General features: G+C 39.8%; 1 protein-coding gene across 1 annotated transcript in view; it reads left to right on the top strand.

Moving 5' to 3' along the window:
- Window positions 1-24,433, top strand: part of EPHA10 (EPH receptor A10) — a 762,516-nt gene that overhangs the window by 291,193 nt on the left and 446,890 nt on the right. Inside the window, exon 4 of the mRNA XM_040424435.1 lies at window positions 1,122-1,457. Within this exon, the coding sequence (XP_040280369.1) occupies window positions 1,122-1,457 (336 nt within the window). The remainder of the gene's footprint in view (window positions 1-1,121; window positions 1,458-24,433) is intronic.

The raw sequence follows: 24,433 nt of genomic DNA, 5'->3' as shown, positions 1-24,433 counted from the left end.
TAAAAAGTGCCTGGAAATACAGAATATTACGCAATGTTGCGGTAAGTATCCAGCAGCTAGCTCAGTGGAATTTGCAACATAAAATATTATACACCATTAATACCATATAACCAGCAGCTGGCTCCTATTAGAACTTGGCGTCCTCAGATATGTCTACGGTTATTGGTTAGGTTGTAGAATGGATATAAAATCATTAATTGTGTCGTTTGTAGCACCTATGGAGGACAAAATATCTCACAACTGCGGTGAGGTCAGTGGTATAACAGGATGGCAATTTGTTGATATCACTTTAGATGTAATTATGTCCTTTTATGAAGTATTGCTCGCTGGTCATCTGAATCTTAAAACCAGTAATGATAACCCTCTTCTGTGGGCTTACCTTTCCTTGTCCCGGCTGCTCAACGGTATCATGAAGATTTCTAGGGCCCGCTGAACACCGGCGTCCCGGCTGTTTCTCAGTCGGCTTCCGACGTGTAATTAGAAGGTGGTTGATGCTTCCGGAGATGACGTAGCAGGCAGACAGGACTAGGACTTTTGAAATTTTTTAGTCCAGATCCTTGATCCAACGCTCGATAATATTAGGGCAATGATCGCTTGCAGAATTCACAGTGCACTGTTAATCATCACGATAAAGTCCATTCTTTTGGAATAGGGGTCATATCTTGATTTTTTTACCAAACATGTTTCGGGGACGACCCTTCTTCAGATGAAACTAAATTGAGGTACCATTCCACTACATGGTACCTGCTCAACCCTACTGTACTCTGCTCAGCTCTACATGGCTTTGGTACACGCTACTTTTATTTTCCACTGTGGATATGGTAACCCCTCACTGTCGCTGGTAGCAGTGTAGCGATGATTCTCTTGGACCAAAGCAATAGTCAGCACTGGGATCATGTGACCTTCATGGTACCAGTTTGGCCTGCTTCAATCTTCCTTGGATGTGGTACCAAAAAAGTATCAGGTACTATAGGCAACTTCTGCTCTAATAGAAAACAGAGTAGAGTCAAGTACAGTTGAGCCACTTCCCAGTGGAAAAAGGTTATAGATAGATAGATAATTTCACTTATACCTGTATGTTCACTTAGGAACAGAGCTAATTTGCCTATTTCTTCTTCTAGGGCCACCGTCAGCACCAAGGGACCTGATTTATATCATGAAACAAACAACATTAGTTTTAGAATGGAATGCACCGCTGGATACAGGTGGCAGGGGTGATCTTACCTACAATATCTTCTGTGACCGTTGCTCCATCATCTTTCAGCAGTGTGAACCTTGTGGGAGCAGCATTGGTTATGTTCCTCAACATATTGGATTAGTCGATCGGACAGTTACATTGGTCAACCTGTTGCCTCATATGAATTACACCATCCGAGTGGAATCTGTAAATGGAGTTTCTGACTTTAGTATGTATACCAAGCAGTTTGCTGAAATTAACATCTCAACAAATAATGCAGGTACTGTACTAATGACTTCAACTTAAAATTTCTATTTGTGAATATTTTCATATATTGATTTTGCATCTGTCATTGAATAAACAATTTTAAAATGTTGATAGGTTGCGGTTATATATAACATTATAGAACAAAATCCACAGTACAAATTTCAGAATTACAACAACCACTTTGTAAAATGCTAACAATGCCTGGTGCTGAAAGAAAAAACAATAGAAAGATAGCATGACCCCTGAGCTTGGTGAAAAATCATGCTCCCTTTATTCCGTTGATTAACTAATTCTAAGAAAACCAACAAGTCAACAGTAGGGATTGGCAGGAACTATGCCTGCCGGGTGCCTTTCTAGTATTCTAAAGGCCATTACCCTGTGCATAGGCAAGATACTACATACTAACATGGACATATGAAATAAATAATAAACAAGATATAATAATTTATAATAACTATGTATTGAAAAATACCATACAATGACCATTAAAGTAAATAATATTTATCTTTTTGAGGAATTAATCCCCAGATCAACATCTTTTACGCAAATAGCTATAAAAATGTACTGTAAAGCAATATCCAACAGAGAAAGAGAACTGTCTTGTTAGTGCCACCTATTACAAGTGGCTCCCTATTAGTGTTGAGCGAGCATGATCGGCCGAACACCACGTGTGCTCGAACACGATGCTCGAGTCAGTGTATTTAAATGTAATTTAGCATCTATTTCTGAAATGTTTCTGCCAGGATTTGAATTCGCAACCCATTGTACATTAGAGGCAAGGACCTTATCCACTCAGCTATAAAGCTGAATGCTAAACTGTGTCAGAAAAACCTCATAGTAGCTTCTGATGTAGTGACTATTCCTATTCAGCAAAAGACTTATTTTATATTTCTGTGCAGGTTACCACGTAGCTGAATAGTGTATTGGTTAATGTCCTTGCCTCTAATATACAAGCTTGGGAGTTTGAATCCCAGCAGAAAATATTTTGTATATAAACATTTTTAGCCATAATATATTTACATATATTATTCTATATTTAGAATATTATATATATATATATATATATATATATATACACATATACACACACACACACACACCTAAAGAATTATTAGGAACACCTGTTCTATTTCTCATTAATGCAATTATCTAGTCAACCAATCACATGGCAGTTGCTTCAATGCATTTAGGGGGGTGGTCCTGGTCAAGACAATCTCCTGAACTCCAAACTGAATGTCAGAATTCGAAAGAAAGGTGATTTAAGCAATTTTGAGCATGGCATGGTTGTTGGTGCCAGACGGGCCGGTCTGAGTATTTCACAATCTGCTCAGTTACTCGGATTTTCACGCACAACCATTTCTAGGGTTTACAAAGAATGGTGTGAAAAGGGAAAAACATCCAGTATGCGGCAGTCCTGTGGGTGAAAATGCCTTGTTGATGCTAGAGGTCAGAGGAGAATGGGCCGACTGATTCAAGCTGATAGAAGAGCAACGTTGACTGAAATAACCACTCGTTACAACCGAGGTATGCAGCAAAGCATTTTTGAAGCCACAACACGCACAACCTTCAGGCGGATGGGCTACAACAGCAGAAGACCCCACCAGGTACCACTCATCTCCACTACAAATAGGAAAAAGAGGCTACAATTTGCACGAGCTCACCAAAATTGGACTGTTGAAGACTGGAAAAATGTTGCCTGGTCTGATGAGTCTCGATTTCTGTTGAGACATTCAAATGGTAGAGTCCGAATTTGGCGTAAACAGAATGAGAACATGTACCCATCCTCTGATGGCTACTTCCAGCAGGATAATGCACCATGTCACAAAGCTCGAATCATTTCAAATTGGTTTCTTGAACATGACAATGAGTTCACTGTACTAAAATGGCCCCCACAGTCACCAGATATCAACCCAATAGAGCATCTTTGGGATGTGGTGGAACTGGAGCTTCGTGCCCTGGATGTGCATCCCTCAAATCTACATCAACTGCAAGATGCTATCCTATCAATATGGGCCAACATTTCTAAAGAATGCTATCAGTACCTTGTTGAATCAATGCCACGTAGAATTAAGGCAGTTCTGAAGGCAAAAGGGGGTCCAACAACGTATTAGTATGGTGTTCCTAATAATTCTTTAGGTGAGTGTATATATATATATATATATATATATATATATATACACACACACATATTCTAAATATATAATAATATATGTAAATATATTATGGCTAAAATACATCAGTAGTAGTTTCACACATATTATGCATTCATATATATCAGAAGTATGATTTTATCTAAATATATATATATATATATATATTTTAGTAATTACACATTTATTTTGTGCCATACACATCTGGTCTCCTTAAGGAGAACATTACCTCCTATAAGCTATAAAAATATATAAAATGAAAACCATAGAAATATTGCTACTCCAAGAGCAACTGTTCCTTTATAACTTGGTGGAACTATAAGTAACAGCACGCCAAGTAGCTCATCTTTTAAGCAAAGAATGTGATATATAGGGGTTCATTTATTAAACAGAAATACGCCTTAAGGGGACAAAATAGCAGGCTTATCTCATTCATCATTTTCTATGCCTAGTTTAGGCATAGAAAATGATCTAAATGTAAGACAGTTAGGAAGTGGCCTCTACAGAACTGCAGTGAATTTACCACCAGTGCAGGGTTATATTAAGGCTGGTGTCTTAATAAATGTGCCCAATAGACTCTGTATTATTACTTATTACTAAACTCATTGTAGTGCTATCAGGACACACCAGCTAGCCACTATAGGCGATTGGTGTTCTTTTTACCAATTTTTGAGAATGAACACTATTGGCTTATCCAATAATGAATATGTTTCAATCTTGTGACAGCCAACTTCTGTCCAATATTTCTAGACTTAAAAGAAACAGTCCTCATACTAATGGACTGGTACATGTCCTTTCTGATGTTTTGGGTAGAATCAGTAACTACGATAAGTTGTATTTTGTGTATAATTTGTGTAGACATCTGACTTTTACCTGTGCTAAGGCTAGGGTTACATGGCGTCTAAAGGATATGCAACAAAATATTGCAATGTTGGGCTACTAAAATTGCAACAAATGATAAATGACAAATGTGGATTCATTGAAATCTAGCAGGTTTGGGTTTTTGCCAGCCGTTGTGTCATGGTAATGGTACTTTGGGGTCTCAGAGTAACCACTTTTCCCATATTTAGTTGCATGTAGTCCTAAGTCTTATATAATTTATGGAATACAGTCTTATACATATTGAAACATAATTGTATACTACACAGTACATTATATGTTATAAACATACTATTTTCCATAGTAAGCTTATCCTTATGATCTTATAGCATATGTGCTGTGGATATCTAGAGAATGTTTGATAACATTGTCCAAGTGTTAGAAATCATTGTCAAACCGCCCTGTGGTTCAATGCACTTTTTACTTTTTCTTTATTCGATTATGACATGGTAAAATATTGTTGTTTCTGTAATGGAACTACCGTATTACCAGCCCAAACTAAGTGTATACCTGGTATATAGTTGCTACAATTCAGTTATTGAACTCATGTCCATGGAATCTAATAGAGCTGACATAGAGGGGAAAAATCTAATTTAGTCCTCCACTGATCTGAACCAGTCTACCTTTGGTCTAAAAGATATGCGCAGAAGAAGCTGATTATATAACCCTACATTTCTCCATGTTAAAAGACAAGTTCAACTAATTCTTCTTTGTGAGCCAATGATGTCAGATGTTAGCAAATGTTGGGTGCTTCTTTAATAGTAATGCACAATGGTATAGTTGTGAGTCCATTTACTGGAATATGATTTATGGTGCATTAAGTTACATTCATAATCTGGGACAACCATTACAACTTGGGACTTATCCTATGGATCATGGTTTCCTACATGTATAATTGTAATTTGCTGAATTCTCTTTGGAAATAAAGGGTATAATTTATGATGAGGTGTGAGGAATATGGATTAATATTTACTGTCAGCCATGTCCTCACACCCCCATTTGCTGACAGATAGCAGAGGTAGTGAACTCCACAGGAGGGCCCTGCTTCAAAGCCCCAGCCCTGATTGTCATTTGATTCACCTCTTGGCATGTTCATCAGTGTACATGCAAAATAAGTTCCCACCCCCCAGCCATCTGAGTGTCAGCTGGCAAGGAAGAAAGCCCCAGGGGTCCAGGCTTCAAGGAGGCCCCAGGTAGAGAAGGTCACACCTCAATCAACCAGTTTGGAGGCAAGCTAAATCCTACAGGAAAACCCCCCAGCAGGAGGTATCAGCCCTTGCTAGGATCAAGGATACCTTCCAGACATGTTGGCACCTACATTTCATAAGGAATTATGAATCGCCGGGCCATCGCATGCGCAAACTCGATACATATTTGTGTCTCGGTGGCCAAGATGTACGTGCCCATGGGCTTTATTTGATGGGAGCATGCCAGGGAAAGGAGATATCCATATCTCCACACAGAAACCAAATAACAGTACCATGTTTGGACTCTAGTTGTAGCCAGAACCCAGGCGGATCAATTGGGCCCGGAACCATCTTCCTGCGACATGCTGGTCTGGGGCTATGAGCCCTAAGGGTTTTTATGGGTCATTTGCTCCCAGCACCAGAGAAGAGGGGTGGACCCTACCCATTGGCGGGGAGGGGAGTGGCCGGCTACAGGTCATAAGCCCATGCAAGCCAGAGGGCAGGGTCTTTTCTGAAGGGGGTCACATCGTGCCAATGTGTTTGGAGAGACTAGGAACCAGCTGACCTTACTGCCCCCACTTGACTGCAGCCAAGGGCTATTCCGCCCTTATGACCCAAAGGAACTTTCATCTTACCCGGTAACTGACTTTTACTCTCCTTAACCCTGTTGTACCCAAATAATCTGTATCTGTAACCTCAGACCACTGTATATATTCTCTGTGTATATTGTGTTAAATCTAGTGTGCCCTTACGACGATTAAATATATCATTTAATCTTGCGCTATCTTGTATCTCAATCACGAATCCCCACGTCTGTGTTTTGGCCTAGTTATAAGCTACCGTGGGTTGGTTTCTCACCCTATATAATACCTTTAGCGAACCGGGCTTATATCAAACGAGAAGCTGGTGGCAGATTTCCTCGGCTGAGACAGCGCTGTTTTCACTGCGGCAGTGAAAAGGCTCTCTCAGCTTGTTGCCTCTCTGTGCCCGCGTGGACAGGAGGTGTCTGTGTAAACTGTACCAAGCTGACCTTACCTGCTCCTCTGGAGGGCGTAACATCACGCTTTAGTAACAAGTGACCATACTGCGTCTCATGAGCTCGACGTAGGTGACGTCAAGCGGGCACGAGGTGTGGTATTCGTCACATGAGGGATATTGTTGAAGTCAGTTTTTTTTTAGTCTAGGTTGGTGAAATTTGCACCAAATTTTTCAAATGTTGCACGCTGTTTGTCTAGAGATAGTACTCTAGTTTTTGTACACGACTCCCAACTGGAGAAGGATTTCGACTTTTAGTTGATAAATCTGGAGGGAAAATAATTAACTTAGCTAACCAGGCTGACTTTTCTACCAACTATTCAAAACTGCTAGTGAGTGGTCTCAATGATAAATCTGGAGTGAAACTCATTAACATAGCTAACTACACCCACTTTTCCTGCCACATTACAAAACTGGAGTGAGTGGTGTAAAAATTTAAAAAAAACTTGTACCATCCTTAAACCGAACACTTTTGTCAAGAGAAACTACTCCAGTTTTCCTACTTCACCCTCCTACTGGAGTGAGATTGCGACTTTTTTGCAATTTTTGAAAAAAGTCTCAATGATAAACCTGGAATGATGCTCATTAACATTGCTAACCACACCGACTTTTCCACCCATATTTCAAAACTGGAGTAATCTTGGCGTAAAACTGCGCAAAATGTTTGCACAAGTGCAAAAAGTCCTAAAAGCTGCTATTTTGCAACTTTTTGATGCCACGACTTGATAAATTCCCCATAAAGTCTAAAATGGTAAAACTTTGAAAGCTTAATTTTACACATGAAAATTAAGGAACTAATTTAGATACTCAGATCTAATGCAGAGCTCTTGAAAGTTATAAACTTTTGTATTTTTGGCAATATTCTAAAACATTTACAGAATTGCTTTAGCCATCTCATCAAGATGACTTAGAGGAAACATTAAATGATTTTATAGGGTTTTAGAAATTCTTTATTGTAAGCCTTACAGATATCTATATTATTTGTCAATTAAAGATTTTCAAAAGTGACCAGCATGCATCTTCCATGTCAGTTTAGCAAGAACCCTGCAAACAGAGATATAGATCTCAGCGTCTGGATAACCTGTGATGATTTTCTTGGGTGATAAGTGTAATGTGACATGATTGCTTGTATAGATAGTATAGTGTGAGATGAAAATAAAATACAATTATACTGTATTTGTATATTCCATTAAACATTTTTTATTTTATAAAATGTGCTTTATCTAGAACCAGCTGCATATCTGTCCATGGCTTGTATCTGGTATTGAAGCTTAACGCACATGAGTGAGCACTGCCAAATCATGGCTAGTCTGCAATATTGTTCTCTACTTTCAAAGAAAATGAGTAGACAGGGGAGGACTTGGAACTTATAGTGGCCCTGGAAAGAAAGAAAAAAAAACTAAAAGTGGCCCCTTTTTGTAGGCAGGTTCAAATTAATAGAAAGCTGGGCAACACAAATAGGTGAGGTCAACAATAGCATGGTGTAAAATACCATCCCAGCAGAACCAAATAACACAGTGTAGCACAATATACTGCCCCAAATGCTGGCCCTCTGTGGTGGCCATCAATAACTACCATCTTCTGTCCTCCTCCTCCAGTTGTCTATGGAGCAGGGGGCTTAAGGAGGTAAAGTGCGGGCCATAACAGTTGAATCCAAGGGCATGTGCGGTCGCTAGCTGGGTACATGAGTACCTGATTCTCACAGTGTTAATTACTGTTGAAAGCTCATCATGTACCCGGTCAGTGGCAAAGGGGGGGACTTGGGTGGCCTGCTGGGGTATCGGCCCACTGGGAAATTTCCCTGTAGAGTCTCTGGCCAATCCGCCCCTGAAAGTAGAGAACATGCACACAAGACTGTACTTAAAAGATAAATGGCAAATTAGCAGCTTAACTACATTCGCTTCAAAACCGGCCATAGCCAAGGGACGATCCCAGCCTTGTTTCTGGAAAAATCGGAATAGTCAGTAATTATAGTGATGCATTATTGACAATATAAAATACATGTATGAAGTTGTACCACCTAGTCACCTTCAAGCATCTTTTTAAACTGGCATTAATAAATAAGGATTTAATGTCTATTTGTTTTATCATCTTGTCATAATGAAGTATGAGGAGATTGTTTCATCTTTGGAAATACAGTAGAAGAGGGTGCTAAGTGCTCGTCTGAAAAAGAGTTTTGATTGAATGCCTTCTCTTGATTGATTTTGTAATGAATGTTTATAGCCACAATCGGTTTAGATAAGCCCATTAAAAGTAGTAAATTAATGCCTTTTTTATCATCTTGGTCAATAGTCACCATCTGCTTAATCTTTCTTGATTGCTATTATTATTGCCATAACATTTAATGTAATTAAATCCTTGGAATAGCGACCATCAGAGTGACATTCACGTCCCGCTATTGAGCTGCCGCTCTAAACAGACTCGCTTTGAATTATGCATTGTTTAGGAGCTTTCTAATTGAATGGCTTGTATTATTAACTGGGAGAATTTATGATATACAGTAGAATTATATGCCTTAACCCGGCCATACACATTAGGAAAATGTTGGCCGAACTGGTCAACTTCAGTGGGGCCCCTTGACTCCCACCCTATGGCAGATGTCTGGTAGAGGAAGACTGGGTAGAATTTTAACGTGCAGCCAATTTGTTCTCAAGGAAGATAAGAGGATGGCAGAGGAGTGTTAAAGTGGTTTATACTACTCTTCCCAATCAGACTTATAATCTTACAGTCCTGCATTTTGTGACCTTAGGATCCCAGTGTGCCTTCAAGGTACTGTATTCTCCCCTAGAAACTTTGCTAAATGTATTTCTTTAAAATGGCATCTGATGGAATATGGCTTGAATTCTGGATTTATCCATGAGGAAAGACTTAGTGATGCTGGCACCAAATGGTCATACAGAATGGAGGTGTATTGCAGCCCCCATATAACTTGCAACATCTATGAAGCTATAATGTCGTCATGCATTGTGGATATGTCCCTGTTAAGCCTCCTTAGTTACATATCCACTACATAGTTCTTTATAACTATCATCCATGGTACAACGTCTTGAGTTTTTGCATTAAGGCTGTGTCTTTACAGCAAAATCATGTGCGCCCACTGTCTTGCATACATATAAATCTAAATTATGTGATATGTGCAAGAAAATGCACATATTACATTTCACATACTTCTATTATTTTCTCACCTTTACTTTTATGTGTTATGAATGTTTTAGCATACTTTGTTCGCATAGTAATGCATGGGAATTTCTTGCATGTGTTGAATATAGTCCGGAACGGAAATATGCAAGGTTCATAAACTACGTAAATGAGTACTTCATGAAAAACTTTGTCTGCATGTTGCTTTTTTTAAGCTTTTAGAGTAGCTAAACAGTACACATTACACCCACAAACTTAAATGCATTTTATTGGGATTTTATGTGATAGAACAACACAAAGTAGCAAGTATGTGTGAAACAAAAATAAAATACATGGTTTTCAAAATTTTTAAGAATCAAAAATCTGAAAAGTGTAACTTTAATTGGTATTCAGCCCTCCCCCACCCAAGTCAATACTTTGTAGGGCCACCTTTCACTGCAATTACATCTGCAAGTCTTTTGGTGACATGTCTCTACCTGCATTGCACATCAAGAGGCAGATATTTTTGCTCATTCTTTTTTGCAAAATAGCTCAAGCTCAGTCAGATTGGATGAAGAGCATCAGTGAATAGCAATTTTCAATTTTGCCACAGATTCTCAATGGAATTTAGGTCTGGAGTCTGGACTTTGACTGGGCCATCCTACCACATGACTATGCTTTGAAATAAACTATTCCATTGTAGCTTTTGCTGTATGTTTCAGGTCAATGTTTTGCAGGAAGGTGAACCTCTTCCCCAGTCAAGTGTTTTGTAACCTGTACCAGGTTTTCCTACAGCAGTACCCTGTATTCAGCTTCATCCCTCTTCCCATCAACTCTGACCAGTTTCCCTGTCCCTGCGGAAGAAAAGTATCCCCACTGCATGATGCTGCCACTACCATGTTTCACGGTGGGGATGGTGTATTCAGGGGCATATGCAGTGTTAGTGTTCATCCACACATATCATTTTGCATTTAAGCCAAAAAGTTCAACTTTGATCTCATTAGACCACAGCATATTCTTCCACATGTTTGCTGTGTCCCCTACATGGCTTGTGGCAAACTGCAAACAGGAATTCTTATGTCTTGCTTTTAAAAATGGCTTGCTTGCCACTCTTCCATAAAGGCCATATTTGTGGAGTACACAACTAATAGTTGTCCTGTGAACAGATTCTCCCACCTGTGCTGTCAATCTCTGAAGCACCTCCTAAGTGACCACGGGGCCTCTTGGCTGCTTTTCTAATTAGTGCTCTCCTTGCCTGGGCTGTCAGTTTAGGTGGACGGCCATGTCTTGGTAGGTTAGCAGTTGTTTGCGTACTCCTTAAATTTTCTTAGTTTAAATCTCCTTAGTTTCAATGATGCTATTTGATCACTAATGTTCTCTAACAAACCTCTAAGTTCTTCACAGAAAAGCTGTAGCTATACTGAGAGTATGTTACACACAGGTGGACTCTATTTACTAATTAGGTGACCTCTGAAGGCAATTGGTCACACTGGATTTTATTTAGGGGTATCAAAGTACAGGGGGCTGAATACAAATGCACATCAAACCTTTCAGATTTTTATCAATTAGAAGTTTTGAAAACCATGCATAATTTTTTTTTCCACTTCACACATATTTGCTACTTTGTCTTTGTCTATCACATAAAATCCCAATAAAGTACATTTAAGTTTGCGGGTGTAATGTGAAAAAATGTGGAAGAGTTCAAGGGGTATGAATATTGTTTCAAGGAACTGTATCTGATTGGTAGTGACTCACTGTACCCCTGCTGATCAACTGTTTGAAGAGGAAGTGGTGCTCATATGAGCACTGTTTCTTCCCAAAGATTACACTGCATGTTATAGCATTGGTGCAGTTATTACAAATGCTTATTCGAAGCACTTGAAATTACACTGGACCGCTGAGACTTCCAAGACGAAATGCAGTGTGACCTTGAAGAAGAAGTCCAGCTCACACAAGAGCCTCCTCCTCTTCAAACAGTGGCTGAGTTCCAGGAGTCAAACCCCCACCAATCAGATAATTATGGACTATCTAAAGGATAGGTTATCAATATGGACTGGATGACCAACCCCTTTAAGCATTGTAAACGTACACTAGACAGTCTAAAGATGTGCAAGATTTATCACAGTGGCTGATACTGGATGATATAGTTGGTGCATTCATCAAGACCCCTGTGCGCCAGAGTGAGATGCACATATTTTATTAAAAGGCAGATGCTTCTTAATAAATTAGTCATGTTTCTGGGAATCTGTGCACCAGAAACTGAAGCCTATGTCAGCTAGGGAATGGCATAGGCTTCATCCATAAGTTACGCCAGTTTCTATTTTAAATACAGCAGGCCGCATGAACCCCATCCCCTCTCGCTAGGCGCTGATGCTTTTCTCACCACTTTAGAGAAGTGTTGAGAAGCTTAAAAAGTTTCAAATTATGGTGCAACTATGGCGTGCACCATAATTTGCAACTTTTCCATGCCATAATAGTGATGTAAAACTTTTAGTAAATGTTCCCCATTTTGTCTTTTATACCACCTATTAGTTGGCTTAATTTGCCACAGTATTTTGTGCCATACCCCTCTCACATCAAGTCACACCTCTTTGCTACTAATACCCCAACTAAAACACCAAACACACGGTGTAAAGTATGGGTGGCAGTTTTTCTTTGCAAATTAAACTACAAGTCTGAAACATTTAGCTTTGGCTATTTTCCCATCTCCATCTGTCCTCTACAGCATGCTGTTCCAGCATAGAATCTCGGGAATCGGCTGGACCAAAACCATTGTGTGCAGTGTTTTTTGTCTGGCCATTCCCTGCATATGTGCCGGGTAGCAGCCGGATTTATGCCAGACATCGTTATAGTCAATGAGATCTGGTGATCAGGCAGCAGTATCCGCAATGCTGGTTCTGGTGAACTTTGGTAGGCTGTTATATCCCAGAACAGCCTGCTAGAGAGGACAGATGTGAAACTAGCCTTAGTAAATCTGCCCCATTGAGTATTAACACGTCTCATACCAAAATCTGTAACAGTTTCACACCTACCATGTGTAATTTACAATACTGGTTTTGTTTTATGCAACAGAAGAGTCTTTGGGCCACACACAGGCTCCAGGCCACGGTTTTAACTGTTAACATTGCATCTCCTATAGCTACAATCCTGCTCTCACAAGTTGTATCCAAGAATGTTTCAGTAGGAAATATACAGTAGACCAGAAAGGCTCTCAAGCACATTAGAGAATGGCAGGGTTTATGGGGAGCTTTCAACTCTCCACTGACAAATGATGCTGGGGGAGAGAAGGATGGGGCAATGTAAATATTTTTGCCTGATCCTTTTGTTCTTCTAACTGCAATTAGAAGTGTCTGGAAGAAGCCTTCTCCTTTGTCCCCATAGAATACACATACGGTGAACTTAAAGTTCAGCCTACAGCTGTTGAATGATATGGCCTGCTTAAAGAGGTATTTCGGCAAAGAAACTTAATTTTTTAAAAACTGCAATACATATAACCAAAGTTTAAATTTACCTTGCAGTCCATTTGGCTAGCTCCTGTGTCAGCCTGCAACACACGGAGAGTATCATGGCACCTGATATACCCTCACACAACTTCAAAGACTACAATCCCCACAATCCCTATCTTTCCTGCTGTGAGTGATGTTTATTGATTGGCTGTCACCAGTCACGCCCCCTCTACTCAGTAATCACCAGCACACTAACATTCACTTTGTTTCACAAGACATTTAGCTGGAGAATTGATAGCAACACACTGAGCATGCTCGACCTAACAAAGGCTCAGAACTACAGGCCGATGCCATGGTAATTTATGAGGAAACACAGTGTGTGGCAGAGGACGAAAACTACTTTTATAACTACTGAAAAGGTAAATATGTGAAATTTACATTATATTAGGTAATTATTGATGATGAATTAGTCTAAAACATAAGTTATATTTATGGTAACCGGAATACTCGTTTAAGGCCTTATACATACATTTATATCCATACTAAAGGTCCATGTTGTATTTATCCGCAATATACTGTAGCACCAACAAAGTCCTGTAGGCATTTACATGCAGCAATCTCCTTCACAGTATGAGGAGGAGTGATCGCTAATGCCCTTGCTCGAATGATTGTTTTCCGACAGCAGAGTGCTGTTTAGTTAGCACAATTTGCTGGCAAATGATGATATCGGCGTCTGCACAAACAAGAGTGTTGCTCATTCATCTGGTAATCAGTGGCACTTTTACACCGGCAGATCATCTCTAGTGAGCCTTCCTACAAACGCTTGTTAGTGATGGAGTGTAAAGGGGCCATAAAGCTGGGTTCACACCTGAGCGTATTCGATAAGCGCTTTTTACAGGCGTTTTTATCGGGCGTTTTTGTATTTTGGAAACGCGCGTAGTACGCGCGTTTCTGTGATTAACCACAGAGGCATCCTATGAAAAACTGCCACAATACACGCGTCAATACGCCCCAAAGAAGCTCCTGTACTTCTTGGGGCGTTTTACAGCGAGTTTGTACGCGCTGTAAAACACTCAGGTGAGAACCATGCCCATAGGGAAACATTGGTTTTTGCCTGTTGAGCGTTTTACAGCGCGTAGGAATGTGCTGTAAAACGCTCAGGTGTGAACCTAGCCTAAGTGTCATGACTTTTATGAAGCAGCAGATGAATGGACATTCTGCAATATGGTACCTGCCCATGGGCTATATTGTAATACCAAGCTTCAATAAGACCAGCTGATCCAGCTTCACAGTGACTGTTAAGGATCAGTGAATGTTTTGTTTTCGAGTTGCGTTTCTGCTGCTCCCAGATGAAATCTCTACCAGCAGCTAAACTAATTAGTCTTAATCTCTGGGTTTGTTATAACGGGAAAGCCTAATCAGGAGGCTGAGTAAGCACAGAGGGCATGATAATGTCTTCCCCTGATGCCTTCAATGACTTCTTCAGAATTTCTAACTCTGTTTAATTATGTGTACACATTACACTAAAATGTACAATATACTATACTCTATATAACACAAAATCATCTGGCTATGAAATGTAGTCTACATAGTTTTTTTTAGAGGGCTGTGTAACAGAACAACCCTTCCTTTAATATTAATTTAATTTATTAACCTGGCAAAAAATTACCCTGACTTGTTAAACCACATATTCAGTTTTTACACCTACTACTAGTGTTCAACGAATCAAAGCCAAACGAATTGATTTAGATCCGAATTTCTGAAAAAAAATTGATTTGCCGCAAAGCCAAATTTTCTCATGCTTCGTGGTAACGAATCTATTTTTCCTGCATGTCACCACGCCCAGTCAATGTAATGATGTCATCACATCACCGTGCGAGATTTAGATTGTTTGTTTTTACTCAAGATGGCCACAATGGCCTCTCTGCCAGCAAATGGATAAGGTATGTGTTTTTTCTTTTAACCAGATTAACCCCTTCATTTTAATCTCAGATGCCACTATCAATGAAGTACACGGCATCTGAGGGGTTCAATGATGTCATTGTACCTGCTACATACAAAGGAATGTGCTTCGTGACTAAGTAATTCAAAACAAATCCAATTTCTTTGTGAAATTCGACAAAGCAGCTGAATCGAATTTTTCAGATCTTTGCTCATCAGTAAATACTACAAGTCATGCATGTAAATAACGGTGAACACAAATGAGGAAAAATAGCTGCGCTTACCTGTGTCCTGCTTGATGGAGGCATGGACCATAAACACGGATCAGGCAAGATTAAATAAAAAAAAAACATGATAAAAAAAAAGAAAAAAAGAGAATAAGATCGCACATCCACAAGCTTAGCTTTGATCTATAACTGCTTCTCAGCTAAATTTACATCGCTTCTCAGCGCAAAAATTAGTCTACGGCCCTCTATACTGCATAAGAGACATTTGTGTACTTTTTGATCAAAAGGCATAAGCCCACTCACCGGCGCCACAGCTCCGCACCAGCAGGCGGCAGGATCCAGCCGCCAAACAGCACCCCTGCTGCCTGGCGATGCCACCCTGGCATTAGGTCCCACCAAACCCACCAGTGCAGCGCCACAGCAACAGCAACCGCCACCCAGTACCGCACCGTGTGAACAGTTGTCAAAGCTCACATTGTTACCTGCTCTCAGAAACTCAGACTGAGGGCTGGTAGGTCACTTCACACTTATATTCAGGCTACTGCTAATTAAATGTACCTGTATTGAATAGGAGGAGTGCTGATCCTGGACAGAATAATCATACATGATTAAAAAAAACTAGAGGAGAAGCAATAGATCAAAGCTAAGCTTGTGGATGTGCAATCTAATTCTCTTTTCTCTTTTTTTGAATCGTGTATGATTTCTCTGGATATGGGGGTGTATGCAATCCGGTCCTGGTGATTTGTCTATTTAAATCTTTTTAAGACACCACTGTACTTCTTCCTGGGTCAGACTGGGTACTTTTAATGGGAAATTAACTTTTACATTCTGCATATCATCTGACAGTTTATTTTCCTTTGTGAATTTAGTGGAGAAAAATATTTAATAGCTTTGCTTTCTCCTTATTGCTCTCTGCAACTTCCCCCACATTACTCTGTAAAGGTCCAACACCTTCAGATTTATACTTTTTACCATTTATATAATTGAAGAACATTTTAGTGTTAGTTTTGCTCTATTTGGAAATGAATCTCTCTGTCTCTAGTTTGGTTGCTTTTATTTGTTTTTTGCATATTTTATTTTTTTCCTTATAGTTTTTCAGTGCTTCCTCGCTACCCTCCTGTTTTAGTGATTTAATTGCTTTCTTTTTGTCATTTATTGCTTTCTTTATATTTCTATTTATCCACATAGGTTTTTTATTGTTCCTTAATCTTTTATTCCCATAAGGTATGAACCTCTCCCAATTAGATTTTAGGATGCTTTTAAAAATATCCAATTTTGTGGCTGTATTTTTATTTTTGAGGACTTCGTCCCAGTTAGTTAGGCCTATGGCCTCTCATAGTTGGCAAAATTTTGCTTTTCTAAAGTTTGGTATTTTTGTTCCTCCCTGGAGAAACACTCTTTTGAATGACAATTGGAAGGTTATTACTTTATGGTCACTATTTACCAGGTGTCCCCTGACCTGCACATATGTTGTTCTGTCAGGTCTATTGGTTAATACTAAGTCCAGTATGGCCGTCCCTCTAGTCGGGTCCTGAACCAGTTGGGAAAGGTAATTGTCTTTGGTTATTGCCAACAACCTGTTTCCTTTATGAGATGTAAAGGTTTCAGTTTCTTAGTCTATATCTGGGTAGTTGAAGTCCCCTATAATAATGACCTCATTATGATCTGCCACCTCATCTATCTCGTTTAGTAGTTCATTTTCTGTGGACTCTGGTATATTCGGTGGTTTATAATAAATTTCTATTAGTATTTTATTATTGTGTTTGCCTCCATGTATTTCTACCCACAGTGACTCCACATGTTTATGTCCCTCACTTATATCTTCTTGAGTGTAGGCTTTAGACAGGACTTTACATAAAGGCAGACCCCTCCCTCTCTCCGTTTTTTACGATCCTTTCTAAACAGACTGCCACCCTGTATGTTAACTGCCCAGTCATGGCTATCATCCAGCCATGTCTCAGTTATTCCCACCATGTCATAGTCCTCTTCACACATCACTAATTCCAGTTCCCCAGTTTAATTAGTCAGGCTTCTGGCATTAGTATACATACAATTAAGAGGTTTATGTATATTTTTTACCCTACACATTTCCTTCTGAACTGTTCTAGTCCCCCACTGTTCTAGATCTTCCCATCCTGTAACATAATTACCCTCCCCAGTTCCTAGTTTAAACACTCCTCCAACCTCCTAACATCTTTCCCCCAACACAGCTGCCCCTTATCCATTGAGGTGCAGACTATCGCTACAATAGAGCCTGTAGTCGACAGAGAAGTCGGCCCAGTTCTCCAGGAACCCAAACCCCTCCTTCCTACACCAGTTCTTGAGCCACTTAACTTTCCTAATCTCCCGCTGCCTTTCTTGTGTGGCTAGTGGTAGAGGTAGTATTTCGGAAAACACTACCTTTGAGGTCCTTGCCCTAAGTTTTTGACCTAAATCAATAAAATAATTTTTAAGGATGCTCCACCTACCTCTAACTTTGCCATTGGTTCCGATATGGACCATGACTGTTGGATCTTCTCCAACCCCTCCCAGTAATCTGTCAACCCGATCCGCAATGTGTTGAACTTAAGCGCCAGGAAGACAACACACCGTTCGACGATCCCGGTCTTTGTGACAGATCGTCGAACATATTCAGTGACCTTGAATATGACTGCAAGAGGAAGCTCTGCTTCCACAATCGCTTTATCACCTAACGCATGACACTACCAAGGAGTGAAGCGACCACCAAACATATCTGCACATTCGCACATAACTCTGTCACCATCCATCAGTACGGCTGAGAGAACAACCTGGTTACAGACACAGAACACTCACAGTATACAACATGCAAACCTCCAGCACACTGGCCTTCAATAGTAACAAGGCAAAGTGGTACTTTGGCAAAGTGGTGTGGGTATGTTTAGAGCAGCCAGGATGGACTTATTAAATTTAAGCTTTAATATACAAAAAGTACAGTGCTAAAATAATACAAAAAGATGACAAAAAGGACATACAGATAAACTAAGAGTACAGAAATAAAATGGAGATAAAATAATGAATTGCATACCAATTTGATCATTGAGGGATCCACACTGGGAGAATAGATGAAAGTTGACAAGCCCTGCACAAAGTATATCTCTAGGATCTGACTAGTGATGGACGAACATCGGTGATCAAAAATTTGAGAACCGCGCGTTTGCTGTGGGCCCCATTCACTTTAATGGCAGGCGAACCTGAAAAATCTTCACCTTCAGGTCATATTTGCAGCCACCAAATACTTACTAGAAGTGCACAAATAGTCCCACAACTTTTTTTAAATTGGGGCCATTTTTATAGGTCTTAAACGGTCTTAAAAAAGTGCCCTGCTGGAGCCTAGAAAAAAATTATTTTAGGCAACGGGAGTACGGGCCCCAAAAATTAGGCATCCACCTGACAAAAAAGAACAAGTGATTTTGTGGCTGGAGGTATATTAAACGGTTAGTGGATAACAATTTTACTGTAGGACAGTGGAGTACAGGCCCCAAACATTAGGCATTCACCTAACAGAAAAGAACTAGTGATTATGTGGCTGGAGGTATACTTGACGGTCAGTGGATAACAATTTTACTGTAGGCCAGTAGAGTACAGGCTCCAAAAATTATGCATTCACCTGACAGAAAAGAACAAGTGATTATGTGGCTGGAGGTATATTAGGCGTTCAGTGGATAACAATTTTAATGTAGGCCAGTGGAGTATAGGCCCCAAAAATTATGCATTCACTTGACAGAAAAGAACAAGTGATTATGTGACTGGAGGTATATTATGCGGTCAGTGGATAAGAGGGGCATTGCTAGGGTCTCAAAAGATGAACAACCGCATACCCCCCCAAACAAACACTAGCACTGAAGACATTTTACTGTACTTGCTATACAGCAGCACATACAGTACAGACCAAAAGTTTGGACACACCTTCTCATTCAAAGAGTTTTCTTTCTTTTCATGACTATGAAGGCATCAAAACTATGAATTAACACATGTGGAATTATATATTTAACAAACAAGTGTGAAACAACTGAAAATATGTCATATTCTAGGTTCTTCAAAGTAGCCACCTTTTGCTTTGATTACTGCTTTGCACACTCTTGGCATTCTCTTGATGAGCTTCAAGAGATAGTCCCCTGAAATGGTCTTCCAACAGTCTTGAAGGAGTTCCCAGAGATGCTTAGCACTTGTTGGCCCTTTTGCCTTCACTCTGCAGTCCAGCTCACCCCAAACCATCTTGATTGGGTTCAGGTCCGGTGACTGTGGAGGCCAGGTCATCTGGCGCAGCACCCCATCACTCTCCTTCATGGTCAAATAGGCCTTACTTTCAAAGTTTTCCCAATTTTTCGGCTGACTGACTGACCTTCATTTCTTAAAGTAATGATAGCCACTCGTTTTTCTTTACTTAGCTGCTTTTTTCTTGCCATAATACAAATTCTAACAGTCTATTCAGTAGGACTATCAGCTGTGTATCCACCTGACTTCTCCTCAACGCAACTGATGGTCCCAACCCCATTTATAAGGCAAGAAATCCCATGTATTAAACCTGACAGGGCACACCTGTGAAGTGAAAACCATTTCAGGGGACTACCTCTTGAAGCTCCTCAACAGAATGCCAAGAGTGTGCAAAGCAGTAGGTGGCTACTTTAAAGAACCTAGACTATGACATATTTTCAGTTGTTTCACACTTGTTTGTTATGAATATAATTCCACATGTGTTAATTCATAGTTTTGATGCCCTCAGTGTGAATCTACAATTTTCATAGTCATGAAAATAAAGAAAACTCTTTGAATGAGAAGGTGTGTCCAAACTTTTGGTCTGTACTGTACCTCTCACATCCAGGGCCTCCCAGGTGAAGTCTCCTCTGATGTAGATCTTCTCTATCATCATCTTCTCCATTCGGTCCAGACACTTTTCTCAGCCTGTAAAACTGTGGTGAAATTGCATTTTTTTGCAATTTCACCCCATTTGGATTTTTTACCCTGATTCCCACTACATCATATGCAATATTAAATGGTGGGGTGGGTGGGATGGAGATGTACCATCTGTGGCATGCAGTAATTCCATTAGCATCTCTAAATTGGCTAGTAAAGCAGCCTTGTTTGGCTTTATGTCTGCAAACAACTTTAATTTCCCGTCCACATCCCGTGTGTAAAAAATGTTCTACTGTTCCAGGATAATTACATCATAACTCATAACAAAAGGGTGTAGCTAAAGGTTAGCAGAAGTAGCAATCACACCTGGACCCTGGCGTCATAAATGCCACACAACAGTTTAGGGGTCCTGTTGCAGTTTGTACATTGAAGCCTTGGAGCTTCAACATTCTACAGTTCTAGAAACATTCTTAAGAGGAGTTTCTTAATAAGCTGCAGTCCTCAGAAAGGCTGCACATATGTACAGAATGTTTGCTACATTTTTGTATGTATTTATGATGCTTTTCCAAGCTTGCAACTACTAGACTGAAAAAAATTGTGCAAAACCATATCCATAGCAATGATACAGACAAGTGACTTTGCTGCCTGCAAAAAAAAGTAAATTTCCTAAAACTCGATTTGGGTCCGATTCAACCATCATATTTGTTTTGAGTCCAAATTGACAGTGCTTCGATTGCCTGGAATAGCCTCTCAGTCTCACAATTCTCCTGAACTGAATAATTCAAAATTCAGGTTCCTTAGAATTAGAATTTTTTGAAAATTTGGGTAAAATTTTAGAATTTTAGATTCAATTTGTTTATCTGTAATCTACAGGGTGGGCCATTTATATGGATACACCTTAATAAAATGGGAATGGTTGGCGATATTAACTTCCTGTTTGTGGCACATTAGTATATGTGATGGGGGAAACTTTTCAAGATGGGTGGTTACCATGGTGGCCATTTTGAAGTTGGCCATTTTGAATCCAACTTTTGTTTTTTCAATAGGAAGAGGGTCATTTGACACATCAAACTTATTGGGAATTTCACAAGAAAAACAATGGTGTGCTTGGTTTTAACGTAACTTTATGCTTTCATGAGTTATTTACAAGTTTCTGACCACTTACAAAATGTGTTCAATGTGCTGCCCATTGTGTTGGATTGTCAATGCAACCCTTTTCTCCCACTCTTCAATGCTAGCACAGGCTTCCAGTATCCGTAGTTTCAGGTGCTGCACATCTCGTATCATCTGAAGGCAATCGTCTATGCTGTGAAGATACGAGATGTGCAGCACCTGAAACTACGGATACTAGAAGCCTGTGCTAGCATATCTCCTGCAGTGTTGCTATCAGTGTGTGAAGAGTGGGAGAAAAGGGTTGCATTGACAATCCAACACAATGGGCAGCACATTGAACACATTTTGTAAGTGGTCAGAAACTTGTAAATAACTCATGAAAGAATAAAGTTACGTTAAAACCAAGCAGACCATTGTTTTTCTTATGAAATTCCCAACAAGTTTGATGTGTCACATGACCCTCTTCCTATCGAAAAAACAAAAGTTGGATTCAAAATGTCCGACTTCAAAATGGCCGCCATGGTCACCACCCATCTTGAAAAGTTTCCCCCCTCACATATACTAATGTGCCACAAACAGGAAGTTAATATCACCAACCATTCCCATTTTATTAAGGTGTATCCATATAAATGGCCCACCCTGTATAGCAAAAGATCATATATAGAAATAGAAATGCTGATTTTGACATTTGGGAAACTCATCATATATGTCAGCCTACTTAAGGATATGACATTTTAGTTTATATATAGTATCAATGCAGCCCACATATCTTAGGGTACTTTCACACTTGCGGCAGGACGGATCCGACAGGCTGTTCACCATGTCGGATCCTTCCTTCCTCTATTTCGCCGTGCCGCCGGACCACCGCTCCGTCCCCATTGACTATAATGGGGATGGGGCGGAGCTCCGGCGCAGTGCGGCGGTGCACGGCGAAAGCCGCCGGACTAAAAAGTCCTGCATGTCCGACTTTTTAGTCCGGCGGCTTTCGCCGTGCACCGCCGTGCTGCGCCGGAGCTCCGCCCCCATCCCCATTATAGTCAATGGGGACAGAGCGGCGGTCCGGCGGCATGGCGAAATAGCGGAAGGACGGATCCGACATGGTGAACAGCATGTTGGATCCGTCCTGCCGCAAGTGTGAAAGTACCCTAAGTGAGACATTTTAGAAATACCTTTTCCTACTTACAGTATCTTGTATTTACCTCAAATAGAAGTTTGTCCCACATTCCTGATCTGCATTCAATATTATTAGTAGAACCCATAAACAGGTTTTTGACACACTCCTCAAAGTTTGATTCCAGTAATGCAATACTCTGTGTAGACTGAGATATTTGCAGTGCTTTTAAGCAATGCATCTTAGACATGTATGACATATCAGTAGGATGCTCCATTAATATCTGACAGATGCAAGTCCCACCCTGTGGTCTATCCAGAGGAAGTGAGAACACAGACGTGGCCACACATGTGCACAACTGACATTTGTGGCATATCTTGTGGAATTTTCCCCGAGCACAGATACGTAAAAGCACTTGCCACTTTTGTAACACCTGTTCACTTCAATAGAGACTGGTTATATCTCTGCATTTTCCTTTCTCCCTGCGATCATAACCAAAATTGTCTTTTTTAAGGGAGATGCTCAAGACCATCAGCAATGAGTCTATGACTTTAATGGGAAACTCATTTTAATGCCAATATTTTTGCAATAGTTTGCAGAAGTTTTCCTTATAGTCACCATGTGCAAGCAGAGATGAATCCAAAGATTGTTCTGACATAAAGATGTAGTAGAGTGCTTTATGAGATGTGTTATCTAAACTAAATGCGTTAAGCAAACCTTTATTTGCTTTTCAATAGCTTTTGTTTCAAGATTATGTGTTGAGTTAAGAAATTTGAGTTAAGAGTTTGTGTGTTAACCCTGCTACATCTGTACACTATTCTGTTATACATCAACTGCACTCAATAAAGACACAATCAAGTGTCACTTCTAACAGATTTGACAAGACGTATGTCAGCTGCTGATGTGAATTCTAGAAGCATTTGCAGAACATTTTTAACTTCCACACTTGCTTTGGAAACATTGCCTGATAGAGCAAGATTCACAGGAAAGTAATCAGAGACGAGAATGCCTCGTTTGTTCCGTATTTGATCGCAACAGATGGAAGTCACTTGGAAAACAGAATAACATCTGATGATGCAGATGCCCTCAGTTTTTTTAAAGCAACATTCTGAAAAGTTCCGACAACTAATGTGAAGAATAGACTGCTTTATTAGAGAAGTCAATGCTTGCACAAGGTCTTCTTTGCTGTTTTTCTCCTGCAAGGCTGCAAAATAAAAGCTATTCCATTAGGAACATAAGAAAGACAGAAGTGAAAGAGGCCAACTTATTTACCTAAAGATGTTAATGTAAGCTTTTATACTTTACATATGAAAGTTTTAATCACAGTTCTTCAATATTTAGGAATTATTTCAAGGTCATTTGAATACACATAATTCTTACCTTTACTGGCTCCCACTCATATGTGAAAGCAAAGTTTTTGAATACTAAACAATAAAAAATAGCTAAAAATGGGGACATGGTTTATCCTTGTGTGTACTGGAAGAATGTTGAAGGAATATATCATTTCTAAAACCTTGTCATACATTTTTCCAACTTGATGTCCTCTCCTGTCTTCCTTTTATAACACTAACATTTTCTTGGGGTCAGTGCTTCACAAACTCTTTGACATTCCTTCCTGAAGAGGTTCCCCCATTTGCTGGTGAGGCACAGAAGAAAATATAGTTTTATGATCATATGTTGAATTCTCTTGCTATACAGAGAATAGAGAATAATTTTAGATTAAGAGAAGAATCCCATGAAAAGTATTTATCACCTATCCATGTCAGATTATTGGCGGTCCAATCACTGGGACCCACAATAATTCCAAGAATGAGAGGTTCTTGAGCACCCTCTTCTGGAATGTTAGTGCTCATGTCAGTCCACTGCTCCATTTATTTCCATGGGACTGACAGAGTGTTCCATCAGAAT

This window comes from Bufo bufo, chromosome 3 (assembly GCF_905171765.1).
Source record: "Bufo bufo chromosome 3, aBufBuf1.1, whole genome shotgun sequence".
NCBI lineage: Eukaryota > Metazoa > Chordata > Amphibia > Anura > Bufonidae > Bufo > Bufo bufo.
Note: the sequence above shows the minus strand (reverse complement) of the source record. Positions and strands in the feature narration are given on the sequence as shown.